Genomic DNA, 19180 nt, shown 5'->3' with positions numbered 1-19180 from the left:
CAAAATATGAGTTTGTACTACAATGCCAAGCTGGGCGCCTGTTTTGCAAGCCAACATCAAAGGGAAAAACAGTGGACCGACCTACTGAGGCTCCATTCACAGGGGGGCCCATGAAGTAGGCTTTCATATTCCTGACCAGCGTCGTTGGATACATACCTCAGATTCCTCAAGTTTAATCTCTTATGTAATGGATATTCTCCCTTTCTGTAGCCTGCAGCTCCCTTCTGCTCCTCTACCATGTTATCATACCAAAATACACACACACTTAGATCATAATGTGTAAACATATGGGGGGATTTGGAGAATAAAACATTTCAGGCTAAAAAACAAGACAATCATTCCAAAGACTGAAAATTTCTGGAATTCTTTAAACAATCTGTTTCAGTAGGATGCTTTAGGTTCAAGATGGTGAGATGAGATGCTTGATGCTGTACTGTTAGAGGAGGAAAACCTCTTGATCTCAGTTTGCAATATGAGCAGGGAAATATAAGCACTCTAGCCCCTCAGGGGATACCATATTATAAAGCTGCAGTAGTCTCTTAGACTGCCTTAACTATTCATTTGAAGGAGTGCGCTCTATTAAACATTCTCATACAACATGAAAAGCACATTTCCATATTGCTACCACTGGTTTGGTCCCTTTAGAACATTAAGGAGAACATAAAAAGTATAACTATGAAGTCCTCTGCCTTTTTTCTACAAGGAAGTGTCAGCTGGTTTTAGACTTTTGGTGGCCCAGAGACAATATTCTTGCAACAGAATGGAAAAGAATCCAATACTGTATGTTGATGTTGGACAATAAAAGATGTAGGGACTGTGATTGCCTTTGCTAAACTGACGTGATCAAGGTCAAACAGAGAGATGAACTGGATGTAGCGGTTTGACATCGGCAGGAAAAGAATTTCCTCTTTTCAGTCGGTCTCAGCTGCAGGCTGCCTGCATCCACAGTGTTCATTGATTGTAAAGAGCCACTCCACTGACACAAGAATAAATTACAGTGTGCTGCATGATTCATTTCCTACTTAGGCATAATAACACTAACTTGTTTGCTGGATGATGTCACACACTACAGTATGCCATTATGTCACACCATAAGCGTGCCCACTTTATGCCCTCATTCACATGCTCGCTCTGACCAGTCGCGTGAACCAGAGTGAATAAATGAGTAAATCGAAAGTAATGCTCCTGTACACTAGATTACGAAATGATAGTTACACAACCTTCCTGCAGAAGCAAACAATTGTTTTTTTTATGGATTTCTACATGTACTGTATATCCTGTCACACATTTTCTCCACCCTTTAATCAATGTGTAATGAAGCAGGCAGATAAAAAGCAGTATCCATAAGCATGATAATGTGTCAATGTGTGTAAGGTGTTGTTGTCGTCTGTGGTATAATGGGGACTGGTGGGATCACTGATTCAGCTGTCCTCAGCATGATGGAGAGGCTTGGAAAAATGGACATGTGAATATTATGGAAAGACAGTAGCATGTAGCATTTTAGCTTTGATGTCTTCACTGTTCTGCATGGCAAATTATCAGCTTGATGTCCAGAGAGTCATTAGTGGGGGATGCTTCTGGCACATGCTCCTGACAAATCATTTAATAATAGAGTGTGCTACTATATGGTCCTCCGTCAATTGCTCTTATAGTGCCAGAGGGTAGAAATATAACCTGTGGATTCACTGTGTCACATCTACAGTAAGTGGAGGGTTGTATTTTGGGAAATGTAAGAGAAAGGTGTAAATGTTAAAAATGTGCGTGATAGCATCTATTTTTAAACATCAAATATTAGTAAGGAATTCATATAATTGTATAATGATGATAAACAGTGTTTTCCTAAATATAAATGATAATGTATGGCACTGCAGCACACACAATCATTTCCACATTTCCACATATCTTTCCTGCAGCAGTGCCTCCCACACACATACTGTAGTGGTATTTGGGATTCACCCGGAGGTAAATCTGACATGCATTTAAAACCGTCAGAGAGACATAAGTAATAAAAGTGTGGGATGGAGGTGAGATCATATTCACACAAGGCAGAGTCAGGTCATAAGAAAATGAATATGTTTTGGATGTACAGCTTGCTTCAGACTTCCATTGAATTGACTCATCAGAATACATAAGGTATGTACAGTATTTCTACGGCTAACCGTGACCTAAAACACCGAAACTGAATGAAAATCTGTTTCAAATATCTATTTCAGCAGCTTAAATGCAAAATAACAGTTATTAGAATTCGATATATTTCCATTTGATTTTTCAAACTGCTGCAAAAGGAGTTTTTCAACAGCTTTACAGTCGAAAAATGGAAACACATTATAAGAATAAATCATACTGGTCAAAATAATTAACGTTTCACGCAATTTTTATGCATTTGCAGATATGAACTATAATGTTACTTCACTGTCTTAAATGTGTTATTATTGGCATTCTGTTCTTTATGCTCCAGTTATAGTGGGAAACGATGACACGCTGCTTTTTGCATGCATTGTGCAAACGTTTTCCCTGTTGTATTTCTGTGTGTTTATTTAATGTGAATGTTAACTCATCCATGCAGAGTTAGGACAAAGATTCCCACCAGCAATAACACACACACACACTCACAACCTTGCATGCACACACGCACGTGTGCGCACACACACTCTCACACACACATACACACACACTCACACACACGCACGCACGCACACACACAAACAAACACACACAGATAACACAGAGCAAAATACTTTAGTGGTATTATGACGTCCTCACTCTACACTGTTTTTCAGTGTGTCCACCAAATAGAGAAACTCTTGCTTTTATCTAAATAAGCTTACATGCTTAAATGATCATGTTTACATGATCCCATGACAGCTTAACACTCATAACGTGACTTTTGACCATAAATCTCTCATCTTGAAATTAGAATGCATTGGTTTTATTATTAGCTTGATAGTTATTCAAAAACAAAGATTTTTCGCGAATACCTTGCTTTCTTCACGATGTACTTCAGTGAATTTTGAATACATGTATAATATTTGATATCTCTCTGACTCAGCATTATTTTTTGTTATCTCATAGTAATGAATTTTCTCCAAGTCTGACACATTTAAACAATCTGAATCAAAAATCCAGAAGATGCAAATCTTTTGTAATCACTAGTATGAATCTGCAATCTCTATCACCATCAAACCTGAGGAAATGTTACATGGGCCTTTTTCTACTTTTAACATTAACATACACCAAACATTTCATTATGTCTTTGGTGGAGGCAGTAATACATTTTAAATCCTGTATGAAACCACACATAAAATTTGTATCTCATTAACACTTTGGTTGATGGATTTTAGACAGCTGCTCTGAAGTTGCTGATAAATTCGTGCTAACCAATATTTTCTTTTATTTCAGTTTTTGTCATTAACTAGTGAAAGTGGTCCATTCACACACACACACACACACACACACACACACACACACACACACACACACACACACACACACACACACACACACACACACACACACACACACACACACACACACACACACACACACACACACACACACACACACACACACACACACACACACACACACACACTCATGCACAAGGTTCACTAGCCTATGACCCTAAGGCCCTATGAATAAATCTGACGAGTCGAGTGTGGCTTTAACAGAAAGAAAACCCTCTGGCACACATATGGGAAAATTTCTGTGACAGAAACAGTTGGGCTTTTTATGTTGCAGCTGCAGAACCTTCTTTAGCATCAGCTTATAAGGCAGACTTCAGACATTATGGAAAAAGCAACAAAAATAGCTTAAATTTAAGGTATGCTGCTGGACTGCTATGGCCCAGCCTTGCATTCGGCTGTCTGAGATATTTTTAAACTTTGCACCCCAGCCCACCCTCCACCTCATCTTCTCCACTGGCCCTCCCACTCAAGCCTCTGTCTCCCCTCTGCTGTGCCAGTGATTTCCTCCATATTGCTTCCCTTTCACATATGTTGGGAAAATGACAGGGAGAAAAGAGAGTAGTGACAGATGAGAAGTGAAAGAAAGAACGAAGAAACATGTAGGTTCCTACAGTGCTCCCACTTTCCCCCTCTGGAGAAAGAAATAATTGGAATCTTGGGCTAAATGTTACATGATTTTCAAGTTTGGAATGTGACTTAATATAATTCCTGGGGTATTCTCAATTTGCTTCCTCCTCCTCCTCCTCCTCCTCCTCCTCCTCCTTCTTTTCCTCCTCTTCCTTCTTTCTTTGTGAGATTGGGCCATGCAGCCAGTCAGAGAGTTATTAATGTCCTTTCCCACTCTACTATTTTAACCATGTCTTTTTCCCCACTTCATTCACGTCACAATCATTTGTTAAAGAAACAAAGAAAGATATTTTTTTCCTGTACCCAACTGGTCTGCCCCAACATATTTTCATGACATTTCTCTTCCTCTATCTCCCAGTCTTTTCCTGCTTTTTCCTCTTCCTCAGCATCCTGTTTGTAAATGTGCAAAGGAGAAGAATGAGGGAACAAATTATGAAACACAGGAGGCATTCCATACCTTGTTTAGAAAGAATTTTCCTACAGCGCAGAGGGGGAGAGGAACCACTTCCCATTGTGATTCTACGTCCACTTTTAGCCCATGTGAACCTTTTGTCAGCCTTCTTATGGAGTTTCAGTGATATATGTCCTTACCATACATTAAACTTAGTTTATACTCTTATAATTGTTTTAATCATCCTCATCCAAAAATAAAAGTAAAAGCTTTCTTTTTTCTACATATTTCAACCGGGTATGAAATGGTAACTGTAGCAAGAGGTTGAGTATAATATTATATTATATAATATTAGTGACTTTAATTTCCCCTCAGGCTGACAGAGTAGAGAAGTCTGATTTTTACTCTTCTCCTTACCAGTTCTCCCCAGAGGACACGATAGAAAACTCACTGAGAAAGTTTCCAAAACAGTGACAAAGCAAAGCAAACAATGGGAAGTGACAATAATGAAAGCAGCATGGTTTAGCGCTGCAGACGTGATTTCATTTCAGATGAACAGAACACGGCAATTCTGCACCTCCTGTGTCTGACAAATGCTTCCTTTATCAAATGTACAGTTCAAGCAATGGTTGCATTCAGAACCATTCATATGTTCAAGGCAGTCTTTCACCATTGAGAGTGTTGGAGTGGTGATGTCTAACCTAATAGTGATGAGCAATGAACATACATGAAGCTGTATTGTTACATCCCGCTTCAAAGTGGTGATGTATTGAAATTGTCAGTGTTCGTGTGTTTGTCCGTAAGTCCGCAACGCAACTGTTGCAGATAGAAAGTTGAAACAAAATGAAAATGAGATGCTGACCTTGAACTTGAGACAACTAGATCAAGGTCAAATTTCAACCTTTGTACACTCAGGAACCGGATAAGATAGAAAGACAAGGGAGAAGACCAGTGTGAGCAAGACCATAGATCAAAGCTAGTGCTGTGATCTATCTATGCACTAGCTTTGATCTATGGTCTTACTCACACTGGCCTTCTCCATACGCAGTAGTCATATGTTTCGACTGTTCCTGACCCTTGCATAGCAGCTTGTTGTCTCTCATGATATATCATCAGACAGTGGTGATCAGCTCTGCTCTGATTGGTCCAGTTTTGGAGACAACTCTCTGTAATATAGATCTCTATTACCCAGGTGATGAATGTGTTTGTATTGCATCAGAATTATGTTTTTACACTCAAATGACAATCATGAACAAAACAAAGCACTTCAGTGGGCAATGAAGATATGGTTTTTGGAGATGTCAGTGTTTTTTTTTATATTTTGGAAATACTGTAACTTTTATTTTTATTCTTTATAGCTTTGCCTGGAGTGGGTATTTACACCCTATTCTGACAGTATAGACCAATGATTCGCAGGTAGAGCAGAGCTCCAGGCCTTCACACAACACAGGTGGATCTTGAGGATTTATACAGCAGGCTCTCAATGGCCAGGCGGAGAACTCTTGCTCCAAATGTACAATTTGATCGGGGGGGAAAAAAAAGCTAGTAGGTGCGGTTGGTTTCTTGAATTTGAAATCAGCTGTTCAAAAACCTCTTTTATACATATACTGTCTGTCTGTCTGTCTGTCTGTGTGTATGCTATATTTGTGTTTTCCTTATCTTTTGTGTCCTTTACTGTCTCTCATTCTGGCTTTAGTTGCCATGGTGATTGGAGTGTGCGGGGGAGTTGGACTGGGGAGGGGAGGGGGGTGAGAGCATTGAAAAGGAATGAAAGTATGTGTCTGAAAGGCCAATCAAGTCTCTTTGACAATAAATGTACCAGCAGAGCTTTACATCTCTAATCATCACCGTGTGTCAGATTCTGTTTTACTTCATTCTGTTTTATTGCACCATTCATGCTTCATCAAAACAGAGAAACATATCAGAATGAGTAGAATTCTGATTCTCTTTGTGACTGCGTCTGCTGTAGTTAAATTCCTACTGACAATTCACATCTGACTCACTTTGGTATATACAATAACCTTGGCAACTTACGGTTCCAGAAACAACCATCTATATAGCATGAAAAACCAACCAGAGGGCAGAGCTGAGAGCTCTGGAGCTGCCAGGCAGACTGGGTCCAGGAGGAGATCCTCCACATCCCCTCAGCCCAACAGGAACCACAGCTCCATCCCAGAGTCCCTCACCAGCCTCCTGACTGCCACAGCTGACATATGGAATCTCAATTACTTATAATGTGTGAGTGAGTGAGTGGCTAATCATGGTGATGATAAGCTATACTTCGTGTGTGTTTGCTGGATGCTATGAAAGAGACTGAATGGCGTTCTTCAGTGATTATCTTGACAATAACTTTTGTATACTGTAGACACAGCAAGGTTATAAAAACTCTTTGACATTCCACACTCTTCTAAAGATTAAGGATTAAACTAAACTTTACAAATCCCCTATGGGGAAATTATTTTTACACTCAGGCTCCTGAAACAAACACACAACACACTAGGGGTCTGTAAGGACGCGATTAGTATAGGGGAGGCAGAGTGACAGGCAGCGACTTCATGGTGCACCCAAATTGAGTAGCTTGTAAGGGGATGGCGCCTTGCTCAAGGCACCGTCTGTCCCTCCCTCTGTCAGCTCACACTCCGAGGATGGCTGGGCTGGAGCGGGAATCGAAACGCCGATTTCTGATCATGGGACACCCGCTCTACCATTGACCCACTGCTACCAAATGCTGTAAAAAAAGTGTTCTGCCATGTTCAGGATAGCCTGCTGGTCAATGCGGCCGAAGTTCTCTCTCCAATATTGTGCTATGTCACCCCCCCGTGAGCAAGTTACGATCAACATATCTGACAGGTGCCATAGCACTGGAAGAGGGGCATACTGATGTTGGTTACCACCATTTAGCCTAGGTTTATTTGTGCACTTTGCCCCTGAGGAACTTCAGATGGTCCTGTTTGGTGGATGAGTCATTGTCACTTAGCCTGGTGGTGTTTCTGTTTCAGAAGCTTGGCAATCTCCAAGTTATGGATGTCAAACCTATCCTGGTGTATGCTTTATGGGTGCCCAGGTGTGAATTTGGCTGAGTTAAAGACAGCATTGCAAAAGCTGTCCCATGCTATCACTGGATCAGCTTCAGTAGGCAACCTCTGTCTTTTCTGTTTGGTTTGTCATGAGGACCTGTTTAGATTCAGGATGAGAAGTTCTGTACATCCAGCTTCTTCTTAAAGTCCCATTTTTGGCATCTGCGTCTTGCTATAAAAATGGACCCTTGAATGCAGCATTTGCAGCGTCTGAGTTCTCCTGTCCAATACCATGAGGGTCCAATGACACTTGGCCATGACTGTGTGTCCCTGCCCACAAATCTCCAATTGCAGTTGTTGCTTCTTGGAATATAACGCAGCACACGTGTTCCAAAAAACAACAACAACAACAACAACAACAACAACAACAACTTCTATTGGAGATTTGTGGGTAGGGACACCCAGTTATGGCTGAGTGTCTTTGGACCTCATGGTAGCACATATGTAAGGTTCAAGTAGAAAAGTTCTTTTTGCTGTTGTGTGTAGGTCATGGTGGGGGTCAGATGCACTCATGAGAGATAATTGCATCTTCTCTTTCAGAGGTAGGTTCTGCAACATCAGTTGGCCATCAGTACCTCTTGGGAGAGAGTGTTATGTGTTGAAAATTGAGGTGCTAATGGCAAAACCAGCTCCTGCTTCCCTACAGCTCCTACTTCCCTCCTACTTCCCTTGGCTTTTGCGGTACCTTTCCAGACCAGAAAAAAGTATACCCAGCTCCACCCTCAGTAGTTTCCTTGTATCTGCCAGGCGTTTTTCTCAATATCATTGTAGTACTGCTGTAGTTCATGTCCCACATGGGCTATTTGACATTCAGGACTATCACAATTGTTTCGTCCATTAAGGTTCTGATATTCCAGGCTGCAACACAGACGGTATGCTTTTTGTGGAAGTGTGTTGCATTCTTCTCTGAAGACTTTCTGCAAACTCAACCACATATCTAGTTGTTCAGTCAGTTGCGGTATACTGGCTGGATAAGTGGGGCAATCTTTCTTCAGGTCACTTTTTCTAGACCTTTCCCTGTAAGGGGGGAACAGTGCTGTCCCTGAACAGGGGTGTTGCTTCAATCCTGACCGTCTGAGTGCACATATGTGGCTAGTGGCTCAAGTAGCAAGAGCTATGTTGCTCTTGCTACCTTCATCACTTGCTTATTACCCCAGGATTTTTTAAAGAAAGAAGTGACAACACTAAATTCTGATCAAGATGTACGAATTTTGTGGGTTTTCAAAGCTCCATGACCTCCCGCTCAGCCCAGTTGCCTTAACCATGAAGGATGCAGAACATAACATTATCATGAAATAATGTCCCCTGTGTGTCTGCATGTAGACTATGATGAAGTAAATAATGGCATTAAATAAATTAGTCTTTTAAACTAAATAAAATGCTTCCTGCTGAACTCCAAATACCACTAAATTGTACCAATAATCTCCTGCATTAAATATTCATCTATTGCCTCTTCAGTATGAATGGAGCTTTCAAAAGGCTTGATAATTGCATTTAAATGAAAACCTCTGTTATTTATTTGGCTTGTGGGCATTTACCAGGCAAGCAGGACTTTCTAATGAAAGATACATCGAGGTACATAATAGATCAGCTATTGTAAGCTTGGCTCAGCCTTGTTTATCCAAAACTCTAAAAAGTCAGATTGTCCTGGTCTCTGCTAGCCTTTTCTTAATTTAAATTTTAAAAAAATCTTAGCATATCAGATAAAGTAGTTTTTGTGCGTCAACCTAATGTAACATTAACTTTTCAATTATTAATACAACATCAACAACGAACCCACCTGTGGTTTTCGATGAGTCAGGAGTAAAAAATATTTCTGCTTCTGTGAATTTTATAGTTGTTGTTCCCTTTCACTGCAATGCCATACTGTTGGAATGCTCCTTAATTAAAATGAAAAATATTAGGTAAATTACTTAAATGTCAATCAATACAGGCAGTCCTCAGCATACGAATACAATTGTTTGTATGTCATTATTTATTAAATTTCAATTTTAAATCACCATTTGAGGTCATTTAAATGCCATCACTACTAATACGGAAGGACTATTCCCTTAGACTTACTGGAAGCAAAAACAAGACATAACAGCAACACATAATTAATTAAGATATAGTGCAAGTTTGTCCACCACAAATTGGACTCTTAAAATCACTAGAAAACACATATCATGTTACTGTATAACAAATAAGAATAAAATCATATACAAGTAAAAACAATAACCCATACAAATAGTTCTAATATTTACCGTTAGGTGTCTCTTGTAATTCACATGATTGTTTTATTATTCAGATTAGTTTATGATAAGCTTTTGCTCCTTTTACTTAATGCTCATATTTGTTTGGCAAATTTTTATTTTTTTTAATTTTTTAAAACTGGATGCTATTCCTGATGCAACCTCTGCACATTCAGGCTCGGAACTGACCTACTGTTGACACAGGCTTGCACCCTCATAGGACTGCAAATGATGGGGATTTAACCCAGGGCAGCATACCTGCAAAGTGTGTGCTGAGCTACAATGAGCTCCATCCCCAGCTTGCTCCTTATAACTGAATCCTTGAGGAGAAGAAGAAGACACTTCATGGAACTAATGACCAGTTTTTTTAAGCGCATCCAACAACAACAGCCAGAATCAGCTTGTATAGAAGTGTAGCATGTAGCTTGTAGCGTGTAGCATGTAACTTACCAAAGGAAAAGCAGGAGAAGGGGGGAGTTGTCATCAGTAACGTCATTACCATTACTACTATCGGCACTACCCTTTGCTTTATAATCCACGATAAACAGTGAAATATCCAAGGCACAAAGCCTGGATCTCTGAGAGGCTCACAGAGATGACAACAAACAACAACAAGAGGGGGAGACGAGATGCTTGAACGCAGCGGTCCTGCTCGGTTGGGGTTGATTCAGAAAGGGGAACTGCAGTACAACAGTCTGATATGGCAGCACGCATTTGATTGTATTTCCCAATGTTTGGAAGTCGAATGTTTATATGTTGAGGAGTACATGTACTTGTATTTCCGCTTGTTCATCGACTGCACTGGAACATTAACAACCTGAATTAGACTCAATCTATATTTTCAGGTTCCAACATTAACAAAATTAAAGGCAGATGGTGCAGGAACTTTCTAAATCTCTCTTTGAATGGTTCTGAAGGAATGTCTGGAGTTTTCTGACCAACTAACCACAAACATGGTTCCAGTCTGAGACTGCCAGAATACCACAGCAGCAGCTTTAGTCAGATTGCCCTTGCCTTCTCATGCTGACACTTTTGATGGACTGGGATGCAAATCAAATGCAAAGAAGAGATTTCTGTTGATTGAAACCTCAGATAAGATTGGGGCTGCAATATCTCAGATGGCATGAACCTTGACATAAAGGCACAACTTTACTTTACTATTGTACTTTACTAATACACCATGATACTCAAGTTGACCTGATTTTTGACAATTACTCTAATATTTGTTGAGATCCATCTATCACTTAGGGAGAATTCATAAGCTTTTAATCAGCAGAAGTGTGTGAATCACTCTTCCTCACTGTTCCACAAACAATGAGATCAACGCCAGTGTCATCTACTCGTGACTGTTTTTCTGTGACAGACATTGATTTGATGCTTTACATTGAAGAAAAGTATGTCACCTCTCTAACAGTATGCATGAGAGTGTAGGTGGTGGGAAGGTGATAGTGATGACTTGTTTGTGTGGGATCCCAAGGATGTTTTTTCTCTGCACATGGAGTCAAAAAGACTGTGTGTCTGCAAAAACCAGGTCACTAGGAGGACATTAACTCTGCAACTGTAGATCAGATTGCAATGCATCCCCATCAAAGAACTGCATTTAGGTATACTCTTATATGATACAAGGACAGCATGTCAAGGTCTCTACGCATAACATCCTCCTAACGTGCTCTCAAGGATATTTAAGAATACTGACACCTAATCTTCTTCCTTCCCATGTTCCTTTTCTTTTTCATGTTCTTCATCTCTTCACCTCAATCTTTATGGAATTTGTGCTTAATCTTTGTTTACGGCTTTTTAAACCATGAATAATCTTTGTGTTAGAGGATTTCTGAGGTTGCTGGTTAAGTTGCATAAGTCATTCTCTGACTGTCTTCTCTGCCTCTTGTTTTTCATGTTGAGCTTTGCTGGCCTCAGCAGCTTTGGGGCAGAACAAGACATTGCATCAGAGTAGGGAGCTGTTTGACCTGATCCCAGAGCAGGACCAAGCCAAAGTTTTTGGAGCACTGCAGTTCAGAGAGAGGGAGAGTTTATTAGAGAGCAAAAATCAGAGTGGGGTGGCGATGCTGGCATGTTGTCAGTGGGGAAAGAGTAAAGCTGAAGAGGAGGAGGCAAGGGAGGGCAGAAGAAGGAGAGAGCAGAAAAGTGCAAGGATTTGTCAGAAATTGTCACAAGAAATTAGACATAATATGATTTGTCAGAAACTATCAGAAGAAATGAGACATAATGTGTAAATGTATTTCGAATGGTCTGACAACTGTCTTTTTATTGAGAGCCATACAAATATATCGTGAGCTATTTAATGTCACACAGCTTTGTACAGTATTCCTGCGGAGGTCCTTCAGAGGACATTAACGGCTTTCCGGTCATAGGCTTCAGGTACTAAGTGCCTCATTATCTCAGGTCTCTCAGTCTGCATGTCTGAACGCCAGAGTGCAGACAAGGTCCTGATAGTTGATGTGAAGTGTCCATTTCCTCTGAGTAGGTGAAATGCAATATACATGCATAGCCTGGGCTGCAGATTGTACAGTGGAGGTTGCAATAAAAAGCAGAAGAAGTTCAGGGAGGGTTTGCTTGGTGTTGTTTCCAATGATTCATCCAGGCACCTGGTGCCTGTGTGTTGACCACCAATGTCTCAAAGCCCTGGAGTGGTCATCTGTGAGGTGCTGGCATTGGCAAGTCTCACACATACATTTAACATGTTTGACACTGGTTACATAGCAGGTTGCCTTCCTCTGATGTACTTTGTGTTAGTTGTTCTGACAGATGACACTGGGAGGCCTCTTACAGACCAGCAGCCATAAATCCGCCCATCTGGGAAAACACCTGGAAATAATATGTTTGTGCCATTTGTTTTTACCACAACATCTTGGCATCTGGATGTCTGTTGGTATGGAGTTCAGCGATTCCCAAATCGTCTATATGGTCCCATGAGGCAGAAAGATTTAAAAGGAGCTCCAGAGAGCGGCTGTGAACAAGTTCACTCCATTACAGCAAGCACTTTCAGCCTGATTTGTTGGCTCAGCAGCGCTCACTTAACAAATCAATAATGGGGAGTTTGACAGAAGTTTTTCAGCGGATCAAGACACTATCTCAAAGGTTGAAGGTGCTTTTCTTATGTAACATACCTGTATTTGCTCTGTGGTTTTCAGTTCCAAACATTGAATGCTCAGAAATGTACTGATTACTTATTCATATTCAACCTCATATCTATCCAAATCTTTGTAAAATAACAATATTTCATGAAATCTTTTTCTGTTTTACATGATTGAAAAGCCTGTGTCAAATGCAAAATGGTTTTTAGAATTAATTGATGTACTGTCGCTGTAACAGAATTTCAAACATGAGCAGAGATGGCTCATTGTACAATACACTTTACAATGGTTCAAGGCCCACATGGACCAAAACGTTTGGAGTGTGAATTGGCAGTGAGAGGTACCAGTTGACCTCCTGAGTACTGCTGAGGTGCCGTTGAGCAAAGCAAAATCCCCCTACCAACTGCTGATTAGAAGCACCATGAAGGAGTTGCCCGCTACTCTACCACTCATTATTTTGCATGCTTCCAGGCCCTTGTGTGTGTGTGTGTGTGTGTGTGTGTGTGTGTGTGTGTGTGTGTGTGTGTGTGTGTGTGTGTGTGTGTGTGTGTGAGTGTGTGCGTAAGCGTGTGTGTGTGTGTGTGTATGTGTTGCAGGCCTATACACACACATGTATACACACGTGTGATAAACAACAACATACCTACAAGAGTGGGGGGAAAAATTCCCTCCAAGGGGATCAATTTTGGTTGATTCTTCTTTTTCTTCTACTTCTCCTCCGTCTCCACCTTCAGCAAAGAGGCCAGGTATTTCCCCATTTTAGACTGCATGACAGAGAGTATTTCTATGTTTTAGATCATTATTTCTGTTTTTTATTGGCTCTTTTCAAAGCTAATTCAAGCCTGTTTCCCTGTGCCTTGTATTGTTACTTATCACAAGCACAGAAAAGAATAGTCAAGTTGCTTTAATATTTTTCTTGTTTTCGACCTCTACACAAGGGGCGGCACGTTGGCGCAGTGGGTAGCCCTGTCGCACAGCAAGGCAGTTCCTGGTTCAGGTCTCGTTCTGTGAAGAGTTTGCATGTTCTCCCCGTGTCTGTGTGAGTTCTCTCCGGGTTCTCCAGCAGCTCATGCAGCTTAGGTGAATTGATGATACCAAATTGCCAGTACGTGTGAGTGTATGTGTGTGCTTGTCTGTTTATGTGTGAGTCTATGGTGCACTGGCATCGTGCCTGGAGTTTACCCTGCCTTACGCCCACTAGTCGGCTGGGATAGGCTCCAGCACTACGCAACAGTGGATGAAGCGGGTATTTGACAATGAATAAATGAATGAATGGACAACCTCTACACCCTTTTCTTTAATATCACCAGGCACCCTTAGAATCCATCAAGACAGAGGAAGAGTGGGAAACATTGGTTTCAATCAGATTTCCTCTGTGGAAATAATGATGCGAAAACATGCATTTTATATTGCGTGGGGAGAGTGGAGGTGTGTTGCTCTTAAACTCCTTTGTTATTAAGTAGTTTCCTTGCTGTTATTTTGAAAAACAAGTCTCTGTGATGAATGTTAGGTAGGGTCCATAACGCTTCCAGGGTCAAACTGATTCTTTTGATTTACACAACAAGAAGTTGGAGAACTCCTGAGACTGGTCCGAGGCAGAAACAATAATCCTCATTATGAAACCAGTAGGCACACTCAGTACAGTATATGTTCATTTTGATGCTGCTCTGCTGCTGTCTCAGCCCACTTTTATTTCCCACCAGGCACAGAGAACATGTCAGTCTCTCTGTCCCATTATTTTATTAGCTACCTCAGCTGATGTGTCTGGCTGTGTCTCTGTGCTGTGACCCCTAAAGCCTGGTCTGACCAGAACCTGACCAGAGAATGGGAAACACTAACCCCCAGGCCTGGCCCTTGATAGAGGTCAGAGAAACAGTGGTTGGCATTATCACATGAACTCAGCATCATATTCACATCTCCCCTCTTCTCTGTCGTTGGGGACCTGTATAAATGGCTCATGATCTGCCTGTGCTATTTTAACAGCACCCTCCAACAAATGTCTATGGAACCATTCAGGTTTTCGTGATATCTTTTAGAAATGTCCTCTTTTTTTGCTTCTCGTCCCCTCCCTGTGTCGCCCATCTTCTCGGTCACTTTCCATACTTTCAAGTGCAGAGGTGAGATTGATAGAAGAGAGGGTCAGGACATCAGTCGTCACGGGATAACATGCACTAATATCCACAAAGTTGTTCACCCAAGCTTGCACTGGTAGCAATATGATGTTGCCTTGGTTTGATGTTTGCCACAGGGTCAGGTTTGTGGACTAAAGAGAAGACAACACTTTACAAATGTCATTTTCACTGAGCAGCACAGTGGTTAATATTGTAAAAGTATCTCAATGAGTAGTGTGTTGGATTGCTTTAAAGACGAATGGAAGGGATTGTGAATCTATTCTGGCTCTGCCTTTGAAGAAGGTACACCCACAAAATTAGCCAGGCTGTGTCAGCGACTGCTGATTGCTGTGTTAATAGCTTCCTCTGCGGTCCACATTAAGAACATCAAACTGAGGATAGTGTATTGTCCTATGGTAAACAGATGCAAATCTCAATCACCAACTAATTTTTCTTCAAAGCTGTATGCAAACTGTGTCGGACAAAAACTTATCCGTTTACATGTGGAATAAATGCAGAAAACATGCAGAACCTTTCAGATGTCTTCTGCATTCATTCCATATATCTTTCTTTAACGTAGAGCATAAACAGGCTGGAAGCACGAGAGAATGTTTCCCATCTGTAACAGAGTGGTGCTCAAGGGTCAGAGGTGAGTTCTTGGGCAAAGGTTGGATTTGAAGCATGACTTAACTGCATTTGCACACACCAGATAAAACACTCCAGACACACATCTAGAGGAAGAGCTATCTCTGGACTGGAAAGGGCAGAAGGAAGGGTGGCAGTATTTGCTGGATGAGGCAGGATGTGAATAGAGGACAAGACAGAAAAAACAAACAGTCCCAAGCAACAATCTTACTCTATACAAAGGATTAAAGTGGATGTCCGGTCCGAGGTCAGAATTACCCTCCCCCCTCAGAGCCTACTTCCCATGTCCTCCTGACATCACTGTTCAGTAGTCAGTCTGCAAGTGGTCTGGAGTATTTTCTTTCACATTGACCGTTGGTCAACCTGTTGGTCATGTGATTGGATACTCAGCTCTAATATGAAAATCGTGGTCTGCTTGACAGAAAAAGAACAGTGTGTCCTTTATGGTGCCACCCACAGCTGCACAGCTGTGTTTGAAAAAGGAGGCTATTTATATATCCAGTCTTTGTTTTATTTCCCTCTTTACTTCTCTCTTGGTGTTGACATATCTCCTAACCTCAAATACTCCATCGCCACTCATTGCCCTCATTCACTTGTCAATCAAGGGTTCTTTTTCCTCAGAAAGAAAAGTTCCTTTTGCTCTGTTCTATCCCAAGATTAAGGCTTCGTTGACCACAGAGATGTGAATGTGGATCGTCAGTTTACTTATCCTTGTGAACTGTTATTTATAAGTTGTCTCCCTCCATTATATTGTACCCTCAGACTATTGACCATTAACCTTTCGCCCTCTATTCATCTCTGTTTCCTCTCTTCAGATTCATACTCGGCAGCCGGCAGTGAGGGCAGCATCTCCACCTCTGTGGTGTCGTTGCCCCCACAGGCATCAGGCAGTTCAGCTCCCAGCTCCCCCGGCTCCAGGCGCTCTGTGAGCACCTTAAAGAAGTGGCTCACAAACCCTGTCCGCAAACTCAGCGCCGGGGGCACGGCCAAAGGGGAGCGCCAGGTCTGCAAACTCGAGGGGAAGCCTGCACCTCCTTCATCCTATAGCTATAGCCAGGATGTGGGCAGCCCCCCCAGGCCTGAGGAGAGTCTTACTATTTTACCTATCACTCACGGAGAACTGGTGAGATATAAAGTAATGCAGTTAAAGTTTGTTAATGGGTTAATGGGGTTTTTTATCACATGAACTAATTGAACAAAACCTTGCATGATTCTTTGTACTGTAATTCTGTCTTTACACAAAAGAGATGAAACCACCTCTTAAGTAAACTTATTAAATGGAATTGGTGCTAACCAGCCATCATATAAACTGGTTCTAAATTAAACATTCAAGGCTTCATCATCATAAAAATAAAAACTAAAGGCAACATCCTGCCCGTGGCTTATTTATACTAGGTCTATCAAGAGTATCATAAACAACACAGGTTTGATCCATGGGGCACAGAGTGTTATGACAGCAGCACTGCAGGCTCTGGATGCAGGAACTCGTGTCATCTGTGTCCTTGTTTGCTGCTGCTGTGCACTTGAATGCAAGGGCAGGCTGGAGACATTTTGTATCATGCATTTATTGTGTTATACTGAATCTGTGGATGTGTCTCTGTGTGATAGGAGTGGAAAGATGGTCTAGCCAGCCCCGAGGACCTGTCGCCAGCTACGCTGCAGTCCCCCAGCTACATAACTAACTCGCTGATTGGCTGCACGTCAATGCCAAACATTCAGGTCAGTTTGCACGATCAAACAATCAGTCTAACCTATTGTATCTGTCAGAATATATTGCTTTTTCACATAGAAATGAGATAGAGCAGATGTTGTTTGGAAAACAGATAGTATTTATTTACTTTTTTTTTTTTTAACAGGATGCAGAATACAACTTAATGTACCTACTACTTTTGCCCCCCCAAAAATTTGCCATGATGAGAAACAATCAGTAGTAAATCTACTTATGGTTAATTTCAGCAGACAGTTTACTGAAGACAGTGAGAGGACTCCCAGGATTATTCATGGACTGCCAGGGAACTGTAACCAGTACTGTTTATCCCCAAGGCCCTCGAGCCAGATCTGGAAATGGCTAGCTGTACTGGTGCTGCTGGAGCTCAACATTCATGCAAATAAACACAAAAGTGAAAACAGGAGCACTGTGTTGTGCAACCATGTTTACACAGACATGACATTTGATGAAAAGATATGCAGCACCAGAAATATGGCCCTTCTTTATGTAGGATTATAAGTAGTGTAAATGGATACAAGGCCCTCTCAGAGCAGATCAATGCACCAGAGAACCACAGGGCAGTATATAATAATGACATTTGTGATTCAAGATTCACATTTAGTGGGTTTCAAAAGAACATGCCTCGAGAAATATAGGAAATGATCCAGATGTGAGAAAGATGACACCACCGTTGCGAAGTGACAGAGACAACTATGTTCTCACGTACTCATTTGTTTCTCCATCACGCATTCTGAGTCATATGTTGATGGCAAAGATAGTCTAAAGTCAGCTGTCCAGAGGGTACGTGCTCCCTGTGAGAGGGAAGCATGACGGGAAACGTGATCCACTGGAGCAACAGAAATGTGATACGCATTACGGGCACAGTGATCTATCAACATACAGTAAAACAATAATGATAAGTTCAGCATTTGCACAAAGTAGAGTGCATTCCGTTAGAGCACTTAAGTCTGAATTTGATTCTCAACAACAGATCAAAAGCCATTAATATGATTACATCATGTGGATGAGGTCAGTGCTGTGGTGTTTTCACTGCCAGTGTTTTGGACAGAGAGAGAGAGAGATTGATGGAGGTAGAAGCAGAGAGATTAAAGTATGTAGGTCAGTCATCTCCAAGCTGTCATTGTTTCAGTAGCCACACTCCCACATATACATTAATGATTCCCACATCCCTTCAAAGTGACATCTCTAAACTCACAATGAAGCACAATAAAACATTTATCACAACAATTATTGTTTCCCAGTCAGTGTGTAGTTCTTTTGATTGTGTTTCAGCCTTTGAACAAGCAAGCAGACTCAAGGAAGAACGCCACACAGATTGTTGTTCATAAATGGCTTTTCTTGTGGAACAGTTTGCACAGACTGTCACTTTGACTCAGATCAAACAAAATCAAATGTTCCAGGAGCAGCTAAATGATACGGGAATAGAATTTTGTGCTGTTTTTTTTTTTTTTTTTTTTTTTTTTTTAGAGCTTTGAAGTCTCCTCTTTACTTGCAGCAATGCTTTTAAATTGCATCTGTCAGCATTTGTTGTACGGGAACACCAAGGACTGTCAGTTACAGTTATCATGTCTGAAAATCAATGTTGAATGCATTATATTACATCCATACAAAGAAGCATTAACTTTTGAGTTTTAAGCTCATTAGAGTCATTTAAATTCTGTGCAGTGGTTATGTGTTCAAACACCCAAAATGATAAGGACAAAACCTGTGTCTTGGTTAGAAAAAATAAACAGGTGCCAATTAAATCACAGATGAGCATTCAGCTCCTCCTTTATTAAATAAAATAATGTAGATAACCTATTTGTAAACA

General features: G+C 41.1%; 1 protein-coding gene across 3 annotated transcripts in view; it reads left to right on the top strand.

Moving 5' to 3' along the window:
* Positions 1–19180, top strand: part of arhgef25a (Rho guanine nucleotide exchange factor (GEF) 25a) — a 43974-nt gene that overhangs the window by 13749 nt on the left and 11045 nt on the right. For all 3 annotated transcript variants that reach the window (XM_068331783.1, XM_068331776.1, XM_068331792.1), the window contains 2 exons: positions 16457–16764; positions 17250–17360. In XM_068331783.1, coding sequence (XP_068187884.1) covers positions 16457–16764; positions 17250–17360 — 419 coding nt within the window. The remainder of the gene's footprint in view (positions 1–16456; positions 16765–17249; positions 17361–19180) is intronic.

Source organism: Antennarius striatus, chromosome 2, assembly GCF_040054535.1.
Source record: "Antennarius striatus isolate MH-2024 chromosome 2, ASM4005453v1, whole genome shotgun sequence".
Lineage (NCBI taxonomy): Eukaryota > Metazoa > Chordata > Actinopteri > Lophiiformes > Antennariidae > Antennarius > Antennarius striatus.
This window is presented reverse-complemented; position numbering and strand designations above follow the sequence as displayed.